Raw genomic sequence first — 24,346 nt, 5'->3', positions numbered from 1 at the left:
ACCATGTCCCTAAGCACCTCATCCAAACGTCTTTTAAATACCTCCAGGGATGGCGACTCAACCACTTCCCTGGGCAGCCTGTTCCAATACTTGATAACCCTTTCAGTGAAGCAAAATTTCCTAATATCCAGTCTAAACCTCCCCTGGTGCAACTTGAGGCCATTTCCTCTCGTCCTATCACTTGCTACCTGGGAGAAGAGACCGACCCCCACCTCTCTACAACCTCCTTTCAGGTAGTTGTAGAGAGCGATAAGGTCTCCCCCCCCTCAGGGAGAGGTCTCCCTATATATAAGTCTCCCTATATATAAGGTCTCCCTATATATCCAGAAAATGATTCACTCTTTTATAGACAGACAGCTAAGACAGATAAGATTATTTTCTTTTTTGAGGTGCTTATCTATTTCTGTTGACTACAGAGTGAGCTTTTTCCCTTACACCAAATGACTAACTTTTGGACAGCTAAAATTAGATGAGAAAAATCTTCATTCTAAATGCCTATAGTATGAAAATTGTGTAAAATTTATAAAACAATTAAGAGAATAAAGAACCTTGAAATACAGATTATAGAAATTAAAGCTTCAGCCCTGCAACATGATACTACAATAAATATCAGAATGTGTACTGTCAGGAACCTCTGTTAAAGTGACTCCATATACTATAACACTATTTGCAAACCTTGTAAGAAATACCTGAACAGTAGAATGCAGGAAAGCTACAGTGTAAAGCAAAGGTTTCCACATAGGCATATTGCTAACATCTAAGAGATCCTGATTAATTCCAGAAAATGTTCTTTTCAAACTGGCACGTACACCTTGGGGAGGTTCATTTGTGAACTTTATAGCAATCTGTCATGTGAAAAAGATAAAGGAATTGGATTTGTTTACTGAACAAAACCAGCAACATACAAAAATATCACAACTATTACTTATAAATAAAATGTAAACAGTTGAAGCATTGTAGATACAAAGTTGATATGTAGTTTTACTATAAACTGCATAAAAGGAGTACATATTAGATTAGGCCACAAAACTCTGTAATACACATTACTCTAAGATTTTGAACACAGACCTTCAGTTTATGTTGGTCAGAACCATCACTGACACTTGTCCATGGATCTAAGAGTTTTCATCAACAACCTGGAAGCAATTGCCATGCTTTTCAGAAGGCATCATATGGTTCTCTATCTCTAATTCAATGACTGAATGATAGAAGAGATCTATCCAGAGTAGATGACAAGGGTATTTCTGGTCCAAGGACTTCACAGTAAATACAAAGAAATCTCACTTTGCCTCAGATCAGATCTTTGTGTTCATAGTGGCTACTCTGGACTCTGTGGCTATGTCTGCAGCAGTAAATTAGATTCACCTGAGAATGTTCCTGGGCACTCTGGTCAGCAGGCATGGAACTGGCATTTGTGGTAGTAAACTGCCACAGCCCCTAAGAATACAGCCTCTTAGTTTCATGCAAACTGCCTAATGGGAATAGTTTCTATGAAATTTTAATTGTCAAACCATGCCTACAAATTATTTGAAAGAGTGCTAGTTAGCACAGGTTTTCACGTCCAAGAATGTTGTCACTACTTACCCCTATGGACTATTGCATTCCAGTGCTGGGTAGTGTTCATGGGCACACTTGAATCTATTAGTTCAGACAAAGACTGGCCCTACCAGAATCTGTATTCCTTGAGACAGTTTCAAATGCTGGAGGAACCCAAATAAAAAAGTATTTTTTGGCTCCAACAGTAAGCACTTGTCTGGCTAGCTTGGGTAACATGGCAGCATGCATTGAAAGGATAGTAAATGCCAGGCTGCCCACAGGCTGAATGCAAGCATGGCTCTGAACTGTTTCTACTTCTGAGAGACACTTAATGCAAGACACTGATGAATATGTGCTTCACCTGGCAGTTTTACTATCTCCATATTTGTGGTAAAGAACTTCAATTATTTTTAAGGAATGACTTCTCAACTTCAGTCTCACAAACTTATTTCTGGGCTGCAGAGCACAGGCAAGCTGTCTCAGATATGAGCTCCAGCCTTCTGCAAGGACCTATCTGCACATGAACACACTAGAGCGTTGGACTGAATGGGAACACTTGCTAACAAGTCTTTCCACATTCCAAAGGATATCTTGTTCAGTTTTTGATGAATGTTCTGTATGAAAAAACCCCAAATTATTCTCTGAGAAAGAGCTGACCTTTGGTATGTCAGTTATTCATTTTCTGGAATCTCTGCATATGTTAATATCTTAACAGGTAACATGACACTATAGACTGGGAAATCCTATGTGAAACATTTGAGATAAATGCAGTGAAGATTCATCTAGCAACCCTCTCAGTTTTCTATTCACACTTTTCTGTTCTCACTTTTAGCAAACTGTATGTTTATATACCCCACTATTCATAAACCCCGTGAAGGTGCAGGATGATTTCATTTTCTGTAGGTCCATACAGCTAGCTTTCTATACGCAGTCTTTTTCCATGGTGACATACATTTCTTACTGAAGGTTGTCTCCTAGATTCATTTGAGAAAGGAACCCTTGCCCCCTTCACATCCTCAATATCAGGTATGTTATCTAGTTTTATTTAGAGAGAATGAGAACCACTAAGGAGACTCCCACTGCTTTTAAGAGGAAAGGGGTCTATGAAGACAGAAGTGTCAACACACAGCTATTACAGTAGATATTAACTAGCATTATGACCTGCTGTGAGAGTGCTAGGAACCATCATAAGTGACTTAAATGCACTTTGTAAGAGTTTAGGCAATTTTCCTTGTGCTGATGAAAATGTCCCCTTGAGATCTACAGAACAACCATTTACAGTTTATCCAAAGAAAAACAGGTAACTTCTTGGTAGATTATGTTGTTTGACATGTGCTGTCCATGTGTGTTCTGTCCCCTTTATCCTTTATCTCCGATAGGGAAATCTGGAAGACTCTAAGAGCAGTTGCGGGCATTACTCTGTTCACAAAGTAACCTGGTTGCACAAAAAGGGATACAGGTAAAGCCTGATAGTTTTCATTCAAGTGTTTCTGTGTACAGAACTAGTGTGAATTCACACATACATAATGCATCTTCAAGAACTTCCAGTTACTGGTAAGTAACCTTCCTGTTTAAAGTGATATTTGCATTGTAAGATAAGTTCATTTTTTCTTGGGCTTTTTATCCCCCCTCTCCCCCCCCATTTATTTAATTTCCATTTACACACTTAATCTGAATAATTTTGATGGCACGAGGTACCTGAATTAAGTATTTGAACAAACCTGTAGCAGCGTAATTGGGAATTTAGGATGTGGTTCAGTAGTTATCCAAACTCGAAATGTCTCATCCTGTATCTCAGCAGTAAGAAGTGTCTCCAGTAGTTCATCCATAAAATCCAGTCCAAGATGACAATTCTGAAGTAACACCCAGCCTCCCTAAATAAGAATATCAACTATTACCTTATAAAATTTAGAACAAGTTATTCATAATGCTAAAACCAGCTGTCTATATTAGAATCAAATTTGGTCTTGCAGGTTTGGGTTTGGGGTTGGGGGAGGGGGAGTGTGTTTGGTTTTTGTTTGGTTGGTTTTTTTGTTGGTTTGTTTCTTTTAGTTTAGTTTTTTGACTTTTGGTCTGTTCCTGAATATGTATTATCATTTGATTTTGTATTGGCACAGTTAAAGCAAATAGGAAAAGTTAGTGCAAAAGTTATTTTCACATCCGATTGTTATCAATGAAAATAACATAACCAGAGCCAATATTTCAAGTAAAGTATCAGTGCTACCTAGTGGCAAAAAGATGTAATTCCTGTCCTCTCCCAGCAAAACACCAGTGATAAGCAATCCTGCCATCAGATCCAAAAGAATGTGAGTGGAAAAGTTAACAGCTGAAATCTAAGGAATACATCTTTTTTTAAACTTATTTGTTAATAACATAATCTAAAGTAAGTGTAAAGAGGTGGTAACAAGACTCTCAAACTTTTCAGCTGCAATTAGTTTATCTGCAATAAATGCATATGTATGAAATTCAACCTCCACATATTAATTCCGATCTTATTCAGCTCTCAAGTTGCATGAAAGCTCTATTTTGATTATCTCGCTGCACTTCTGCTTATGAATGTAAATTCAATCAGCTTTTGTAGCATCACTTTAAAAGCCTGATAAATCAGAAGCCTGATATAAAAATGGAGCATTATTTAATCAGTTCTAAACAGTGATGTGTGGATTTCATTACAGCTTGTAATTTCATTTTGGTAATTTTGTTTTAGTTCATTTAAAAAGAAATAAATAACATTTGGTGACAAAATATAATTGAAATATTTACGGTGAACTGGTGGATATTAAAAAAAAAGAAAGATTAAATGAAGGGGCTTTTTTCCTTCTTTTATGGGGAACCACTTTTTTGAGGGAGATCTATAATCAATTTGTTACATTTCCAAATGAATCAGGCTCAGTTTTTTAAAATTATCTACCTGTAACACAGCACAGCAGTTTTAATCGGATTATATACTCTTGGCCAGACGTAGGAAAAAAACCCAGATATTTGTCTTCATATTCACTAATTCTGTTTTGTTCTTGCAAATCTGATGTTTACATATCCCTCCCTCTGTAAAATGTGTACATCACCAAGGCATTTAGTTCAGAAATTGTTACTAGTAGCTCTGCTGGAGTGCTGTTTTGAGTATCCTTGTGGTTTTAATTGACAGCAAAGAAAGGCAGGGATGCCACAGTTTTTACCATTCCAATGAACTGGAAGTTCATGATGACCATTCTAGACATACGAACACCAAGAAGCATGAGAGATGTATGTGTGCATTTGCACATCATAAAAAATGCCATCTGCTATACAGAGATTTATTTTTTCTCTTTTTCCAAAGTGGTGTACATCTATATTCCAGTACTGGTGTCACAACATTTGGTAGGACTTGAGAGGTTACTGGGATACAATATAGAGAACTTCCATAACCAAGGCTGCATTAGCTAGAGAACCTTGAATTATACAGTAATGTCTAGCAAATGTGCAGTAAAGGCTATATACAAGTATGATATTTGTCCATAATAGAGAAACACAAATGAAGCAGACTGTACTATAGTCAAATGAATAAATATCATCTGGCAAGAGACTGAGTTTTTTTGCCTCAAATGAAGATACCTCACAGATAGCAGGCAATACAATTGGAATTCCCTGAACTGATACTGCCTGACCTTTTCTTTTTCCTGCACGAAAGACAGGAGGCCCTGGAAAGGCTCTGAAGCACTTCAGTCTATCAGATTAAGAGGACAGGACTTTGCAGAAGTCTAAAGGAAAAAGCATTTCCTCATTTCATTGTGATTAAGTGTTGGAGAATAAAGTGACAAAAGAACTGTTTAGTTCAGATGGAAATCTGAAATAATCTTGATAATGAATCTGCAACAGTCTCAAAAGTACATTTGTTCTTGCAGAGTGTTCTGTGTTGTGATCTCATTTTCACCGTTTGTCCTTCCAGAACTCTCATGGGTGAGGACAGAGACCCAGGGAATCTAATGGATGTCATATATTGTGAGGAGTTAAGTTTTAAATCTCATAATGAATCAATCTTTAACTTTTTATCTAACTTTTGATGAATACTCCCACCGTAGGTATGAAAGCATATACCAGTTAACAAAAAGGCAATATGGTACCAATCAAACCTTTTACTGAACACAAGTCAGTTCAGGTTTCTATAGGTGAATATTACAAGCAGTGCTGTACTCCTGGTTTAGTAAGGACTAACTGTCAGTTATGGTCAGATGAAAAATATGTTTCATTTATCAATATAGTTCTTGCAGTCTTCTACTCTCTATTAGTAGAGGTATTCTAGTCCTTCAGAATACTGGAATAAGACTAATTCCTGATATTTTGAGTTTACAGGCAACTCTGGCTGTATGTCTTCATTTGCAACACTGTCCACAACTCTTTGAAGTGTCCAGCTGACCAGACTGTGCTACCTTTACACTGTAACTTTTATATTGTATTTGAGGTGTCTATTACCAACTTTCTGGAGCTGCTGCTTAGACTTCTCATATTTTTACTGTTTGAGAATGTCATCTGCCATAACAAAATATACTGCAATATTTAAGAGAAAAATTCTTAAATGTTGTTTGGAAATTCTTAGACATCCTCAGACTGAAAGCCAAAAGGACTGGCAATTAAAGAAGCAAAGAACCAAAACCAATTGCTGGTGAGCAAGAGGCCCTCTCACTAGCACAGATGTGAGGAAAATGTGAGGCAGTATTAGGAGCCAGCACATCCTTCTGTATCTACAGCTTTAAGCTATGTGTGCACTCACCATTTTATTAGTAGAAACTATGCAACTTCTAGGTAGCTCTCACAGGAGGGGGGGGAGGGGGGAAGGAAATCCAATAAAGAGATGGGATCTGCAAGTCCTGCAGGGTAGAACTAGGACATGATGTCCTTTTACCTTTGGATAACAGCATAGTGATAAGAAGGTAATGTGCTACCTCTGAAAAGCTGCTCAATATTATTAATGGCAGAAGTATTGACATGGACCGCACTGGCACATGCATATCCCACAGTGGAATGTTTTTAGGCTCAGGCACTCAAGGAAAGGAGACCTTTTTACCCTGAGATATGCCTGATAGTAAGGTGAAAATGCAAAATATTAAAGATTGCATGCAAAAGAGGTGTAAAAGAATGCTAAAGCAATCAACTTACACTGAAGTGTTTTTTTTCCCACCTGTTGCGTTGATATCTGTATGAATTTGCGTGCATGAACTTCTTGTCCTTGACCCATAGAGATGGTCCTACATTCTACAACATATTTGACAATATATGATTAATGAACTTACCTTCTTCAGAAAAAGTAAGAATTCAAATTCAGTCCAAAAAACCAGTTATATAAATACAGCACAATTAAGTACAATTTTATACAAAAATTTATACTTATGAAAGAATCTCTTTACCATCATATTATGCCACTATGTATAAATTTTCTAAACATTAAAACTTTGTAAAATAACATTAAAATATACATCCACCATATTTACAATGTTTGTAGAAGTGAAAGACTGCGACTAATGCTATTATTGTCAATGGGAATTTGTGCCAAATTTTAATGAAGCAAGCCACAGTATTTGAAATATGAACTCAGATTTTTCTTTAAGTGTAGGTAATGAAGCCATGTAAATGAGCACAATACATAATTGTAAAATTGCATTTGTGAACATATTATTATGACTAATATAATGAATATACGTATCTACTTCCAACTCAGTTTGCATGCACAATTTTTTAAAATTTCCATATAATGTAGCCATAAAGTCCAGAATATACAAATGCAGATCTTGTGGGTATTTTTTGTTACAAAGTAATCTTGTAAGCAGATTGCTAATTTTTACTTTACCTGCAGTTAAGAGTTAAAACAAGAAAACAGTATTATCACCATGCCAGATAAAAAAAAAAAAAAAGAATTCATATTGTCTTTTAGTTAGGAATTAAAAAATATCATCACTGGGAAGGATGATAACTATTTATAAAAGAAGAACTGAAAACATTACTGTCCTGCTGCATACAAAATTAATCTCAACATACCCTCTTTTATTTAAAATATTATTTTATCTCTAAGATGATGGTTCAGGAACAATCAATAGTGCAACAGAATTTAAGAAATACTTTTCAGAAAAAAAAAAAATCTCTGAAATTACTTACATTACCCTTCTGTATCTTAACACATGACAATGAATAATTACTTCATACCTAATTTAAGCTTCCTAGCCAAGGAATCAATCTGAATAGTTGGGTCAGATCCCATAGACAAGAAACAGATGAGAGGTGTTCGTGTGTTACTTTCCTCCCAAGTTTTTTCTAAATTCAAAATGACTGGTTCTGTATATTTCTCATCCAAGGAATCTGCAATATATTTCCTGGCTTGGGAAAGTGTTCGGTCTGGACACCAAGACCTAGAAATAAAAATATATACCAAGATACAAATTCAATGCCTCTTCCTCTTCCAAAGACCAGACTTAAATTAGAAATTCTATTTTTAGCAAATAGAGATTTTTGCTTCATATGTATATATATGCATGTATATATACACATATTCATATATATGTTTGTAGGTTTGTCTTTACATATATGATAATAGACAGTGCTAGTAGTCTTCCCTCTATGACTGTTCAGTACTTTTCAGTTGCTTACAATTTTGCCTTTAGTAAACTATTTGCAGTGGAATTTTCTGTTCTGGGTACCTTTATCAGGTTGGGACATTCTTCATTTTAAACAGAGCTTTTGTATCTGAGGACTCAAGTAGGGAAATGTAAGATTGTTTTTGCCCTTTAGTAGAATTCTGCAGATGTTTCATTGGGTCTGTTATTCTTTTAGGGTACAGACTCAACTCTTTTGCACTGGATTGCGTTTGTGTTGGGGATGATATGTCTTTATTTTTCCCAAGGGGGAAAAGAAACAAACCCGCACAACTACTTTTGGATAAAAGATATGACTTTGCAAAGCTTCAGTTTATAGGCTTATTATTTACAGGCTTAGGACTTAGATGCTCCCCCTCCCTGTGGCGGTGTGCCCCTCTTTGCCCTCCCCCCCCCCAGCAATAACCACCAGTGGGGGTTGTGATGGCTGCATCCAGCTTGTGCTGGACTTCGGGGACAGATGGCAGCATAGTAGCCACGGGCTGTCTGGAGCAATGATCCAAATGTCTTGCTGGTATGCAAGTATGACTTTAAGTCAATCATCTTATTCTATAAACAGTGGGCAGCCCAGCGGGCTGCATGCCAGGATCTCCTCTTGAGCAGGGACACCTCTCAAGGTTAATCCTCAAGGTTGAGAAATTTCTTGCCACAACAGATCCTTGGTAAGTGACTAATAGCATGCTAAACTTTGAAATCTTAGCTCAGTGATATAAAGGATTGATTGTACATATATAATCCTTTAGACATAAACCGTTGACCAAGTCTGGGACTAGGATTGGATCCAACCACACCTAGACTCCTCTCTGAGAAGGAGTTTAGAAAGCAAGGGGGTCCTTTCTGAACCTCATGACTCAATGGGAGGGTCTCCCTGACAGTTTTGTCTGACCCTGTCCTCTATGCAGTAAATAATCAAGTGTACCTTGCCATCGAATCTTGTTAAACCACTGTCGCATTTACCGTTGAACTTTGTTAACTCACTGTTTTATATCAATAAAGTATATTTTTGCTTCTCTCTTACGAGCAAAGTGCACTCTCACTCCATCCACGACACTCCCCCTTCAGGGTGTGTAGCATAGAACAATATAGTACTTCTTACATCAGATTCTGGCCTTTTTTACTGCACAGGTTGAATCCGCTCCAAAGATAAATCATGGTCTAGTAACTAATGTTGTTTTTTTGTAGTCTCTCTGATTTATTTGTTGTAGCACTTGGAAAGTATACAATGAATGTAGGAAGATATGATCTCATGCATAAGGCAGCTGAATGCTGCTTTGGGGAACTCCATTCTATCCCAAGTCCTGCCACAGAGATCTTGGCTGATGCAATAAAATCATTTATAGCACACTTTTCACATGGGGCTTTTAAATACCTGTTTTGCATTTTCACAAATATCTTTTTTTTTAATTACTTTTTTAAAGTTATTTTAAATACCTCATTTTAAAAGAAACAAAAAAAAATTTGAAAGCTATCTGAATTATTTTACTTTTTCAGTGACTTTTTGGAGAAGGCTGCAATGTGGTTCCCAGTTTCCATTTGTCATGACATAAAAGCAAAGCTATAAAAAATATTTTCTATAAATAACTTTTTAAAACTCTGCAGTGGATAGCTCCGCAGTGAGTGAATTAAATAATATTTCATGTGAGTGAATTAAATAATATTTAATATAACACAGAAATTAATAACAATTACACTATTACGATAATAGCATACCGATAGACTGAGACACGTGATGCAACCATGTATGCATTTCCCAATTTTCTGAAGATGCTCACCTGATGAGTAAAAGCTTGCGAAAGGTATCAAGTGAATCATTATATCCATCAGGTATAATTTCTTCCTCGGGAGCATCTTTATCAAACCAACTTTTCCATCCCTTTTCATTACAGGCTATCTAAATTTATTACATTAACGCACATATAAATATATTTCAGCTGTAGCAAAATCCCCTTGTAAATGTGTATTTTAATGACAGTCTATTATTATAGTAGGATATATTACAAGTAACATTAAGATTCTATGGCATTTAAGACATACGCCATGTGAATTGCTATTAAGATACTACAAATAGAAATTTTAGTATTAAGATGCAGGCTCTTAAGCTAATCAGTTATCCATGGCTTCCCCTCCCAAACACATGCAGCTACTTCAGAAAGATCAATAATTAGCAGAAGGATTCTATACTACAAGAGAAACATACTGTGATTAATGTATTCCTTCTGATCACAAAGTACTAGGAGGAACAGAAAAATCTGTCCTAGTACAGTCCAGCCAGCCCAAGAATCACAAATTAAAAATAACAGACTCTAGTAAGCTTTTGACTTGAGAAAGAATAAATCTGACCACAAATATGATCGTTATTTAAGCACCTCTTAGAACCCATGACCTAATAGGACAAGGGATACTGGTGGACAGAACATAGTTTCACAGAAAATTGCTATGCAGTTGAGCTTTTAATGCAATGACAGAGAAGAGTCAACTACTGCAATATCTTCAGATCACTGGAAAGAGAACAAGGAATACACTGATACCATCTGTTCTGAAATACAGTTCTATATGCCTATTATAAATCAAGGAGCTCTGTCCAGTTGACTGACTTGGCTTCAAGTAGAAGTAGTTTCAGAACAACCTACATGAAGCATGGACTGGAAAAGGAGTGAGAAACAAATATACAGAGACCTCTTCCAATCACATATTTCCTATAATGAAACTCATTCACAGAGATTCATAAACACTAAAAGTCCCTTTCTGAACTATAATCCAAGTCTGAGAAAAAAATTTACTTTATAAGCAAATAGCTCAGTTCTACATTAACTGACATAAACTTGAGTGCATGCTAGGAGAGTATGCAAGAGAAGGTACCTTCTCAAAGCTAGGCCATGGCCAGAGATAGATTACTGAGCTAAGGGGACTATAGTTGACTAAGTAAAATTATTAAGCTTTCATTACATATTTCTTTTTACCACTTCTCACTCAACCACAGCTGGAAGTAGTAACAGTGTGAAAAGGAACAGGGTCATCTAAATGTTTAAAGAGGAATATGTCCTTATTAAATTAAGTTAGGCATCTGGGAGTGGAGGACTTAATTTTTAAAGAAGCAAACCTTTGTAACTGGCAAGGAAAAAAAAGAAAATCACAGGCAACCTCTTGAGAACTGGTCATACCATTTCAATCTTTTTTTTCTTACTTTAAATCATTTTCTGTTTGTATCTAAATGAATAATGATACAGTTGTGTTTAATATGATGAGCCAAATAGAGCAGCACATCTAATGGATGTAAATAAGTATTAAAAAGATGTTATTTCCATATTTGCATTTTTTATTGATATCCTAGTTGGTACCCTCCCAGATGCCATCTCTATCTATTACTAAAATCACCTAATTGTCACTTTTCAACTTGTAAATATATGGCAATTTTAAGTTAGTGCTAAAAGATTAGTTAAAAAAGAGGCCTTTTGGGGTAACATGGTTGCCTAAATGTTCTGGAGTCTAAAATTTTGTTTGCACTAATTCTAGAAAAGTCCTATAACAGAACCATTACAATCTACAAATTAAAAGGAAAATATGTAATTCATAACCCGATGGCTAAATTTAAATAATGTTACCAAGTGTGCAGCAGCATTTTGGGTTCTGGTGCCCTAATAACCCAGAGTGAATGCCTAACTAGAATTTCTTCAAATTTCTCCTAACTCAATATCTTGTTTTGATACCTCCAGAAACCAAAACCTGGAGGAAATGTGCTGGTGTATATCCAGATCTTGCCTTGATACAGAGTTGGGAAACAGTCAGGACCATGTCAAGGTACACAATTTAGATAAAATATCTGCTACCCTTCAGGGTACTAAATGCCATCACAAAATGGACTTGGCTGACCAATGCTGTAACAGCAAGTACTTAGTGTCCTGGCTACCAGCCCGATTAACAAGGAGTGCTTAGGAGGTACAGAAAGAGAAATTCTTAGGTAGCGTTTTTAACTACACTAAGAAAAGATAAATTTACCAAAGGAAAGAAAATAACTGATAAACATGTCACAAGCTTATGTGCATATAAATTCATGTATGTCTTAATGAAATAAATAGTATTTTTATAGCCAGCTCATCATCTCTGAATAACATGTTAACCTTGGAATGGAAATGAATATTTAAAAACAAGCAGCAAACGATTTACTTGTAAAAGTCTATCAGACTCAAGACATAAAACATTGTATCTTAAGCCTGACACTCATAGATTAACTTTCTGAGCTTTTTTGATACCTCTACTTTTTTATCCTTTCTCCTTATTCCTGTCTCTCTTTCACTGGCTTCCTTTTTACTAGTTCTTTGCTCCTGTTCTCTTTTCTTTCCTACCTCAATGACTATAATACAAAATACAATAAAGCAGATAAAAACTGGAGAGCAAATAAATATAGCCTCATTCATGCTACCTAACTGTTCATTTCTATGCCTTTATTCTGTATTCTCTCTGGCCTTGTTCTTAACTACATCTCTTGTGCATTCTAACTGTAAAATATGGGAGCACAATTATGGTTGGGAAACTGGTTATTAACATTAAAAAGACAATTACTAGATATCACCTGATTCAAAATTTCTGCAAACTGTGGAAGTTTGCTCAATTCCACTAGGTTTAGCCACATCATGTCAAGAATCCAGCGGAAAGGTTTGGGCAGGCAAGCCTGTAGATCCAATGCTGCACCTCCTGTAGATAAAAACATTCTGATGAAAAACACATGACATTCCAGGGGTCAACATATATTTGACATTTCTTTTTAAATTATGTTTTCTGGCCCATGTAATTTTCACTGGGGTACTAATTGCACTCTTGTGTACTTAGCATTTATTTCATAAGATCATAGGATAGTTTAGTCTGGAAAGGACCTCAGGAGGTCTCTAGGCCAACCTGTTCAAAGCAGGGACAGCTATGAGATGAAATCAGGTCTTTGTTCTGTCTGGTCTGGAAAACCTCCAAGGATGGAGACTGTACAACCTTTCTAGACAATGTATTCTAATGTTTGTCCTCATAATGAAAAAAATTCCCCTTACACCCACTCTGAACATCTCTTTTTTTTTTTTCCAGTTTATTTTTGTTGTCTCTCATCTTCCTACTGTGCACCACTGTGAAGAGCCAGGCTGTCTTAATGGCCTTCTCATAGGTGTTGGAAGGCTACTATTGGGTCTCCCCTAAGCCTTCTCTTCACCAAGCTGAACAAGCCCAGTTCTCTCAGCCGCTCATCTTAGATCATGTGCTCCATATAGTTTGTTATTATAAGTTTATACAATGATACTGATTATATTTGAAGTATGGGAAATTCTTTAATAATCTTTTTTCCTTTTGATCTGTGCAGATAATACAGTAAAGATAATTTTGTGTTTATCTGAAAGATAAAAATATTCCTCTGAAGACACCTTCCCTTAGACAGTCTATATTTTATCTCACTATTCCTAAAAAGAAAAAAAATTGAAAAGGAAGTCTTATTTTCTCAACTGCAAACTTGTACTACTTCTCTAATGAAATGCATAGTTACAATATCTAAAGAACATTACACATGTTAGCAAAGTAATCTCCTGGGATCATTGGAAAACAACCCCAAACACAACAAGAGAAGAAAGAAACTCTGGACTGATAGAATCAATCAATCCTAGACCAGCCTAACAAGCACAAATCATTTTAAATAGCGTATATAAGCCCAGATAGCCAGTAGATAATGCATGTTTCACATCCTCTGATATGCAATTGAAGAGGAAATACAAAGGAACACCTCTGGGATAAGACTGCAATCCAATTTTAAACAGATTAACTTTTAACTTTTTATCATAATTAACTTTTTATCATAATTTTCTTCTTGTTGTAGCTGCCTCTTCCTCAGTCCTCCACAAATTAATTAATGTCACTTCTTCGGAAAACTAGAGGGTGTTGTTCCAGTGGTCTCCAGAACTAAGATCATTATTCATTTAGGTCACCAGTATAACAAATTTCACCAACTTGTTACAAACAAACTAAAAAAATCACCTTGGAATAACAACTATTATTTTTAAAAACTTATATGTACGTGAGTATGTATGTGTGTGTATACATAGTCTATATATATGAGCTGTAATTATTTCAATACTTCCAAATTATACATACATGCTTACCAAAAAACTACATACATAAATATATATGTAGTTCCTTTTCAATTAATATATTAATTGTGACACATACAAACTGTGTCTAATTATTCCATAGATTATCAAGAGGTTTTAACAGAGATCTTTTTTCTTATTCTGAGCTCACCTCATCCTCAAATTCTCCATGAATGGGATGTAGAGAAAAGCATAAAAGCAAGAAGGAAAAGAACAGAAGATAAATTTATCATTGGAGTGAAAAGGAGATCAGAATATTAATATTATTCTCAAATGAAGTACAAATTTTGTTATTTAAGAAATTATTGGGAAGACATTATATATAGTATCTTTGATGTAGCTAAAGAACTAAGATTTACTTTAAATATCTGACACATTATAAGAAAGAGTTTATGGTGCTGCAAATGCTATAATGCAACAAATTCTTTCTGATTTTTCCTGAAGTCTGTTCTGGTTACATTATAGACTTTACAGTGAAAGATTTGATTCTTTGAGATGTTTTCCTGCAGGCTTCCAGGATGCAAGAATTTTTTTTATATTATCAGGGATGATTTTCAGGAAACAGCAGCTCTGCTTCTTTTAAAAGAACAAACACGTGATTCAGGAAGACTAAATATTTTCCTAGCTACCTGAATATCCTTAAGTAGAAACACAAGAATCACCTTGCTGGACATTACTATGTCAATGGGAACAATCAACATCAAAAGAAAGTAAAAGTTTCAATGAGTGGGCAGTAAACAGATCTTAGGGAAGTTTTTGCTTTTGGGGAAATTTTTAAACCTTAATTTTTTGAGGCAGACTTATTCAATGAAGAATGAGAATTACAGAAGTGTAAACAGTGTGTTTCTCATTGTAATACTTGATATTCTTGCTATTAATATACATACCTAACCTTTGATAAATCCTGCTAAGTTCTTATGGTTAGTCATTTGTTCATGAGTTAAATATGCAATGCCTGAAAAAATCTTTCCTTTTATTAGTTTTCATTTTGCCATTCATAGGCATATGTGAAAAGTTCCAGCATCTAGAAAAATTTGTTCAGTGCTTTCCTCCACATATGGATACAGTTAGATATAATCAAGAAACAGAATTAGATATGATTAATATATGATTTGAATGTTTTCATGAACTACTGAAGGGCCAATTAAAGGGCAAAATCTTGTTCAAGAATGTGAAGTTCCTATGTACAAATCCCTATTACTTCTGTCATGCAAAAACGTAAAGCTACTTCATGTGCTTTTATTACCCAAGTTTTCCTACTGTTGCGCTTTTTCTCCTTCCCTTTACCTCAGGGATGACAAGCTTCAGTAACCTCACAGAAAGAAAGGGCTGCTTCATGAAATCTGAGGTGCAAATACTGATTTTCCTGCATTTCCTGTAACTACCTGTTAAAGTTTCCTTCAAGCATCCTCTTATATCTTTGGCATTAGGATATATAGTTTGAAATAACTGCCTGGGACCCATGTATGGATCCCAGAACTTCCTCTTAGTCTCTGCAAACTGAAATAATGGAAATCAGAGAGAGAATAACAAAAAGTGTTTACATAAATCTGTAATCCACCATTAGCATTATTATTACAAAATTATACCCTGTTCCAGAATCACATCTTATGCAAATTTAGTACAATAGGCCAACAGGAATAGTTTTGCAAATTACTGAATTCTGTAAGAGAATCACAATCACTTTAGCCAAAAAGACTTTTCTTAAAATTAAGATGTAATCATTAATTGTCCACAAAATAGCATATTTCGCAATATTTCTAGCTTTTATTTAAGTCAACAAAGCCAAAGATATTTTGCAATTCCTCTGTAACATGATCTTTAATATTTATGGATCTGCTTAGCAAAATATATTTTCTGCTAGAGAAGATCATATTCTTCACTTGTGCCAGTCCCCACTTTCTACTGGTAAAGGACACAGCCTACCCAAGTATTAAGATACCTACAAAATTGTCAGTGAACTCCTTAGATTTTCTCATATCTTTTGGATTTTGTTTCTTTCTAGTTTTAATAAAAATTCTATGCTACCATAATGGAAGGCTATTTTCCTATAATTTGCGAACCTGCTTTCTCTGTTTTGCTGACTTAAGGTTACCTTCAAGCTATAGCATTAAAATATTCAGGAAGGGCCTAGTGTTTGGCTTTAATGGAATACAGTAAATAGAATGAAATTCGATTTATGTACTTTAGCAGAAGGAAAGATTTAGAGTTGATAATTTCCTGAGACTAGCTGAATAATGAGTTCTAGAGACCTTTTCATTTCAAATAGCAATGCTTATTTCACTGAGACATCCCCTGATAATACAGCTGATGATAAGCCATGAAAGCTCTCCTGCAAAAGAAATGGAAAGAAGAGGAAGATAGATTTATTTTTCAAATGCCTGATGATGTTTGGTAACATGGCATTCATTTTGCACCAAGAACTGCTCATCCAAGGAGGAAAACTGAACAATTCATTCATTGCAGAAGATACCTAAGAGTCAAGGACAATTTGGCTAGGCATCTGCCCACTTCCCAATCTGATTTAATATCATGTGAATAATTATAGAAAATCTATTGTTACTTTGCTGTCATTTTATACACCAGAATAATTTCTCAGTGTCATTTTATACACCAGAAGAATTTCTCACTATCAAATCAACTGTGGTAAAGCTAGGCAGGAAACTGCAATCATATGTTCTAGACAAAAATTGCTAAAAGCACTCTATTTTGTTACAGATTCTCATCAGTTAAAAAGGGGCAAGTGACTACCTTCTGCTTCAGATGCTGAAGGTATATTTTCCTCTGGCAAAACAAGAATCCATGAGCTGAGAAGCCAAGAAATATGGTTTCTTGTCTAATGCTTTACTAATGCAGACAGTTCATTTTGAAAGCATTTCCAAGCATGCCCTGCCTGACATCAGTGGTAAATTGGTAGCTGGATACCATTCTCAAAGGATAAAACCATTACGACAAACTGGAAAGCAAAACAGAAAGTGAATTTAATCTTGTTTCCTATCCATTTTATTCTTTAAAGGCAGATAATGATCTTCAAATCTAGGTTCACTACTTCGACGTTAGACCTTTGCAAGATTCATCTGAACACTGTAAAATTCAAAGAGGTTTTATATGGACCTCCGTCTAAGCAATCCTGATCACATTTTTCAGCAGCGACACAAATTCACAGAGTACAGAGGAGGCAGACCTGGCCAGTTGGGCCACAGAAACGCATTACGTTCTCTAAAAGTCAGTGTTAGCTGGTTGGCAAAAGTCAGGGAAAGGTCAAGCTGAAACTGATAAAAGACTGGCACCTTACTGGCACCAGTAGAACCTCCTGGACTTTATGTGGAGTTGTTCTGGCAACTTAGAAGATGGCTTTATTCAGCTCCATCAAAGCAGAGAAGCAAAGGAGCAAGAAGTCACCTAATTTATAAAAATAAGGATACAAATATAATACAAAAATATACAATTATTAAACCAACTGATGGAGAGAAGAAGAATTATCATCTTGATCTCAGGATAGAACAGAGCCTGGGTAAATGGTGGAGGTAGAACTGTGATGGGGAACTGCATCTAACTTCACTGGACCACAGCAGGGATAAGGACAGAGGCAGCTCCCACAGAACTGCATGGTAGAAACCATGCAACCAAAAAATCATACGTTGAAATGGTATAAAAGTTTAAAAAGTTGAAATTAGCTCTACATATAACATAATTTTTTAAACTTACCTCTAATGAGTGCATGGAACTCTCTGTTTTTCACATGTCCTCTCTCAAGATCAATTTTTAGTGTCAGGAGGAGGGTAAAGAGGAATTTGTGGTTTTCATACATGCCTCTAACAGAATATGAGTAAATTTCAAAGGTAAGATACTCAATAATATTTGAGATTCTTTTCTGAGGTAAAGGAGACTTCTTAGATCTGAATCATGAAAACAAAGCACAAAGAAAGCATGTTAATAACAGCAAATACATTGGAAAGACAAGTATCTGAACAGTAGAAAAATCTGTGTCTTCCTACTTGGCCATGGATTGATCAAATAACTTCAAGAACTGAGCCAGTGAAGTTTGATACATATTATTGACCATGCTCATTTCTGTAATAAGAAAATAAAGAATGCTTCCACGTGTAGCAGCAGGTCGATATTCCTCCTGAGCACTGTTAATCTTCACTTCAGTTTCTGCTGCCACAGACAACTTTTCAGCTACTTCAGCAGCTGTTTGCTTAGTTGTTTGCAGAACACCAATCAAGGATTCATCATCTACTAGTGAACCTAAAAAGTCAAATATTGGATGTTTAGGACATTTTTATAACAATTTTTTCACTTCATATATGTAAAAATTGAAAGGTCAAGTTAAAGAATTATTTATAACAAATGGAAATGATTTACTGAATTGCAGAAAGCTTTTAAAATGGAGACCAAACAGGATATGTAACACTAAAAATGATTTTTATATTCAACATGCTAAACAAATGCATTCAACCTATGTCAACATGAATGTATCTATACCAACAGCTTTGCAGCATGTACTAGAGAAGTCAGCTTTCTTATGCACATAACATACATATTCATACACAGTACTTCAACTATTTTAAAGTCTGTTGATTGGTACACACAAAGTCAAAAAGACTTAGGGTCTAAAGGCAACAGTCACACATCAGTATTCATGCATCTCAAGTACTTACTGATCGATTTGCTGGAAGTTACCACCTTCTTTTTCCATCAAAGAGAAAGTAATTGATCATGTGTAGGCTCCTAACATACTGCAAAAGACTTTCAGCACCATTTAAGCTAACCCATTTTACTTTGCATTTTCAGTGGGTTAAGGATTTGCCCATGATCAGATACTTTGTCTCATTTGAGGGGCAGAAAGCTCTCAAGAAATCGATTTGCTTCACAAAACTTGTTTAGGTGTTAAAAATACTTAGTGTCTAGGGTTGTATATAGTGGCATGCTATAGTACCAAATCCCTCATACACCGGTAAATCACCATACTTCAAATTTCTACCATTGGATGTTCTCTTATTGTATCTTGGATGGATAAATCAATTTCTGTATGGAAAGGTTCTAATGTGAAACAGCTTAATCTGCCTAATCTGCTTAATCCTGGTTCTTTTACACTTTGATACAGAACCTCTGGTTGCACTTAGTTTGTACAAAAGATTATCTTCCAGTTCTTTCATCTTCCTCTTATTAAAAGTTACATCTTCCATGAGTTTAATTCGTTCTGCCTCTAGTTCCTATTATTAAAAAACAAGAAAATAGCATGACACTTTATGGACTGTAACTATAAGTCATACTTACAATTCAGTTGCTGATTTTTCAAGGTCATGAAATGTGCATTTTACTTTTTCAGGCATCTAAAATGTGTTTTTATAACATCTTTTTTTTTTTAAGCAGTGTTTATTCAGTATCTTATGAACTGTCTTATCAATGCCAAATGCTTGTGCTTAATTGTTTGTGTCATACTGACAGCCATACATAGAAGTCCCTCTAGGTGTATTTTTGTTATTTGGAAATTTCTATACTGAACCTGAATAAAATTTTAGAAAATAGCTGATGTCTTTTTTCCATTGGAACATTTCTTTTTCCCTACATACTAAAAACAGTTAAACCTAACAAAAATTAAGTAAAAAAACCACTATGGTTTGTGTGTACTGTTAGTTTACCTGTTTTTCAGTAAGAATTACTCTTCTCAGTAACTGATTCTCAAGTCCTTTCATTGTAACAGTAAAATCAATAATTGATGTTTTTGCATTAATTTCAGGCGTGAAATCAGGATTGGGTAGCTTTGTAGTAATGTACAGTCTAAATGAACTCATAACATCTACTTCCTTATCACCAACTTTCACCTGTGGAGTAAGTTAGAATAGTATTAAGCAGAGGAAAATGAGCTTTATTTGACTCAATAATATTGAGCGGAAAAAAAATTACATTATTCGAAATGCCAAAGAGAGGAAGTTTATTTCACAATTCAAATTTGTCATGAAAATAACAATTGATGACCAAAGGTAGCAGTTAGGGTACATTATAAAGGTAGCGTTCCCCTCCAGGTAAATATAGGGATTACTTCCACTGTGGGTTCTAATTAATGGCTTCAGAAACATTTGGTTTAGGTTTTGTGCTTCTAATCACACCTCAAATGAAGATGGTAGAAACTACTGACCTTTGGAGAAATACCTGTTTCTCTTGTGTTCAGGGAAAAAAAGAAATGATTTGATCCAACAATGGAACATAAATTATTGGAAATTAATTCTATATTTATCAAGACTAAGAGGATCTTAAAGAACCTTTCTAAAGGAACTATAAATTCATTCAGAGTTTTCCACAGAAAGTTTTACAGAAGTTAAGATATTCCAAATCAGCAGTCTAACTTGAAAGCTGCATGTGCACAAGGAATCTGATCACTGTGTATGACCCTCCAAGGACATTTCAAATACTTGGTTTGAGAAGGAGTAGGACCAAACCACTCCCTTAAGCATATTGTTTGCTCTGACATTCAAAGTAAAACTACTCCACAAAAATAGCAATCATTTAATTTCCATTATCATCAACAATCTGGTCTACCATCTCTCATATCCCAGCCAATTATTTGAGAAAAATACATATGGAAACATACAGCATGTGCAGTCATTTTATTCCAGGAGGTTTGAAGGGGCGTTGTTTTTAAAACTGGGGAGTGATTTCTTTATCTAATGAAGGTCAGAAAGACTCATGATTTTTCAACATTGGGAATATACTTAATATTATTAATAAAACATTGTGCTTTTTGGCTTGTTCCATCAGAAAACAGTTCCATTCAAGATTAAAGATTCTACAGTTGCTATAATCAGCGCTCCACACAAGGAACAGAGAGATCTTTTCAATTCTATTAGTTCTGTTAAAGAGTGTAAAATGAAATTGCTTGAAAATCAATAGAAAGTATTGTAAGCATTCAACAGGATAAACGTAACTGGTTCCAATTTGGAATCTTCAGTAGTAACTTCAGTACTTAAACTCACACTTTAGACTCATGAACTTACTACTCAGCTGAGGCTCTGTCTCCTATATTTTATTAGTTCAGTTTGATTCTTCACACTACGCTACTGAATACAAACTTTACCTGATTCAGCAGAAGTTTGGAATAAAAGGGTAAAATATCATTCATCACAAAGGTAACTACTTATTCCAGGTCTTTTGTTTGATTACTAACCTTAAAAGAAGTTCCAGATTTTATGAAATTCTTTTCTAATATATTATCAAGGGCTGGATCCAACTCTTCACCTATATCTTCAATCACAAGTGATCGTCCCAGTGAAAGACTATCTTCTAGGTGTGTACGGAAATACTTGTCATTCAAAGTTGTTACCTCAAAAAGTAAATTATAAATTGATCTAAGGACAAAAACATTTCTTCAAAGTCTTACATGAAAACCACAGATCTAACTATGAAAATTTTTCATTGTTTTTGTTAGTTGCATTTTAAAGAAAGTAATAAACATTGACCATGCAGCAATTTATGCAGAAATACTTCTAGCGTATACAATAAAAAGTACCATAAAAAGGTGAATTAAAAGATTGGCTGTAATGGAACCTGCAAAACTTCATTATAAGAGTAATAATGTACCAAGTAAGACTGGTACAGCTTATTGGGAAATGAAGATGTTACATATATTTTTGAAATCAGAGATGCCTAACTTAATTTTCTATTCTATTCTATGTCCTGAGGACTAGATTTTCTAATTTTAGCTTTGAAATGTTGAGAATTCTTTCTGGAAACCTGAATTCAGTCTAAAGGATGAATTGCTGTTACAATATGTAACAGACAGATGTCTAAAATATCATGAAATGGAATTCATAATATATGAAATCATTAAAAGACATGAATAAATAAATAAAAAGCTAATTTTGTATTGCTTCCTAGATTTTGACTTTCAGAAAGTTCTCATATTATTTTCAAGATTTTCTCTATAGGTATGAAATAGGGCCATTCTACTGGAAAACAGCTTTGCAGAAAAGGACCTTGGGGTCCTGGTGGACAACAAGTTGAGCATGAGCCAGCAATCTGCCTTTGCAGCAAAGGCCAACAGCGTTCTGGGCTGCATTAGGAAAAACATTACCAGCAGGTTGAGAAAGGCGATATTTCCCTTCTGCTCAGTACTGGAGACACATATCTGGAGTCCTCTGTCTAGTTCTGGACTCCCCAGTATAAGAGAGACACTGAAGTGAGTCGAGCAAAGGACCACTAAGATTATTAAGGGATTGGAGCACTTGATGTATGAGGAAAGCTGAGAGAGCTGGGATTATTTATCCTCAAGAAGGCTCACAAGGGTATTTACCTATGTATATAAATACCTGGTGGTGAGAATGAAGAACAGGGAGACAAATTCCTCTTAGTGGCACACAGTAACAGGACAAGATGCAATGGGCACAAATTGAAATATAGGTAATCTCATTTCAACATAAGAAAAAAACCCAAAACTTTATTGTGAGGATGGTTGAACACTAAAACAGGTCGTGCGGAGAGGTGGTGAAGTCTCCATCCTTGGAGGTATTCAAAACCCGACTGGGGACAGTCCTGGGCAACCTGCTTTAGTAGGTCCTGCTCCGAGCAGGGAGGCTTGACTAGAATATCTTCAGAAATCCCTTCCAGCCTCAACTTTTCTGTGGCTCTGACAGTTTGCTTTATTAATGATAAAACGATAAGCAAGAGCTTCATATTCACTTTACTCCAAGACTCAAAATCTTCCAAAATCTAGAGATCCTAAAACACTGAAAATTTATTGACATTCAGGAGGACATGTGAGATTTTGCAACATTCAGGTTAAGGGTTTTAAAATGCAGGTTCCTTTTCCTCTGCTACTTCATTTGTGAAAAATGCATTTGTGATGCAAACTACAGGTGACATGTGAACATCTTTGTATTATATTTCATGAACAGACATTTAATCATATTGGCTTAAGCTATAAAAGAGCTATTAAAATTGCAGCAACATTAGGAAAGACAGATTTGTCTTGGGTTTGGTTTCAACTGGTTGTCTTCAATTTACTTTTGTAGCCATAACTTCATGTATGAATTCCATCTTGGGTTCTAAATTTTGGACTGCATCAGTTTGAGTACTTTGCCTACATTTTCAAAGCTGGAAGTTATCCTGCCTTTGTCTGTAACCTTACTAATAGTTGCCCAATTTACTCTCATTTAACAATTTCATACTATATTCTTTTGCTTTACTTTTCACCACTTTGCCCTCTGTATTGGGAACGTACTCACCAATTTTGAACACAAGGCTACCTCCTCTTTCATACTTCTTGCTAGATTTCATACCAGTATTTACTTACTATATAATCTTTTCCAAGTCCTTGAATGGGATTTACAGCTCTTCTCAAGTTCCCCGCTGAGGCATCTACATCATTGTCAGTCTCCATACAAGTTAAAGTTATCTTAGGTACATGTGTATGAGTTACCCTGACCCAAGTGCAGACACACCCTAAAGCAATAATGTTTGAAGGAATATAATACAGCACTTTATTCCTTTAAAACACTGTTCACCTGTAATTCATTATCCTGTTCTTTCTTTTTAATCCATGATTTTCCTTGCGTTTGTGGGTCTACCAAAAGGGGGTATCTAGTTGCTTTAGTGACAATGATACCATTCTGAATTGAGAGATCATCTCCAGGCAGTCCTTGAAGATTCCACTCACTAATCTGAAGAATACAAAAAACAAACAAAACAAAAAACAAACAAAAGTCGTTTGGAACAAAATCTCACTGAAATTATCCTTCAATTACAATTGTTCTAAGAAATAATGGAGACATCAAGCCAAAGGGGATGCATATCTGAACCTGCTGAAAAGTGATTAATGCAGATGGAAAAATATTTCCAGGACTTTATTTTTATGGATGTTTTAAACTGTATAGAATGATAAAAAAATATATTTTAAAAGTGTAAGAAAGTCAAAAGGCAGCTTGCCAGCCAAATTAAACAGTGGGATCAATTAAGAGAAAACCAGGCTAAGAGAGGTTTTGGGGCTTAATATTTACTGAAGGAAACCTGAAGATTCTGGCATTGTCCTCTGGTTTCTCATACATTCACACTGAATGAAAAGACTTTATGCAT

At 35.3% G+C, this 24,346-nt stretch overlaps 1 protein-coding gene across 1 annotated transcript in view; it reads right to left on the bottom strand.

Annotated features, from left to right (window-relative positions):
• The window catches only part of DNAH8 (dynein axonemal heavy chain 8), a 147,717-nt gene that overhangs the window by 13,393 nt on the left and 109,978 nt on the right, over window positions 1-24,346 (bottom strand). The window contains exons 73-84 of the mRNA XM_072858185.1: window positions 23,779-23,934; window positions 21,444-21,599; window positions 19,921-20,103; window positions 19,386-19,491; window positions 18,271-18,523; window positions 17,981-18,171; window positions 12,727-12,848; window positions 9,929-10,047; window positions 7,711-7,913; window positions 6,692-6,765; window positions 3,258-3,410; window positions 690-845 (exon numbers count right to left, since the gene is read on the bottom strand). Coding sequence (XP_072714286.1) covers window positions 690-845; window positions 3,258-3,410; window positions 6,692-6,765; window positions 7,711-7,913; window positions 9,929-10,047; window positions 12,727-12,848; window positions 17,981-18,171; window positions 18,271-18,523; window positions 19,386-19,491; window positions 19,921-20,103; window positions 21,444-21,599; window positions 23,779-23,934 — 1,872 coding nt within the window. The remainder of the gene's footprint in view (window positions 1-689; window positions 846-3,257; window positions 3,411-6,691; window positions 6,766-7,710; window positions 7,914-9,928; window positions 10,048-12,726; window positions 12,849-17,980; window positions 18,172-18,270; window positions 18,524-19,385; window positions 19,492-19,920; window positions 20,104-21,443; window positions 21,600-23,778; window positions 23,935-24,346) is intronic.

This window comes from Ciconia boyciana, chromosome 3 (assembly GCF_034638445.1).
Source record: "Ciconia boyciana chromosome 3, ASM3463844v1, whole genome shotgun sequence".
Classification (NCBI taxonomy): domain Eukaryota; kingdom Metazoa; phylum Chordata; class Aves; order Ciconiiformes; family Ciconiidae; genus Ciconia; species Ciconia boyciana.
This window is presented reverse-complemented; position numbering and strand designations above follow the sequence as displayed.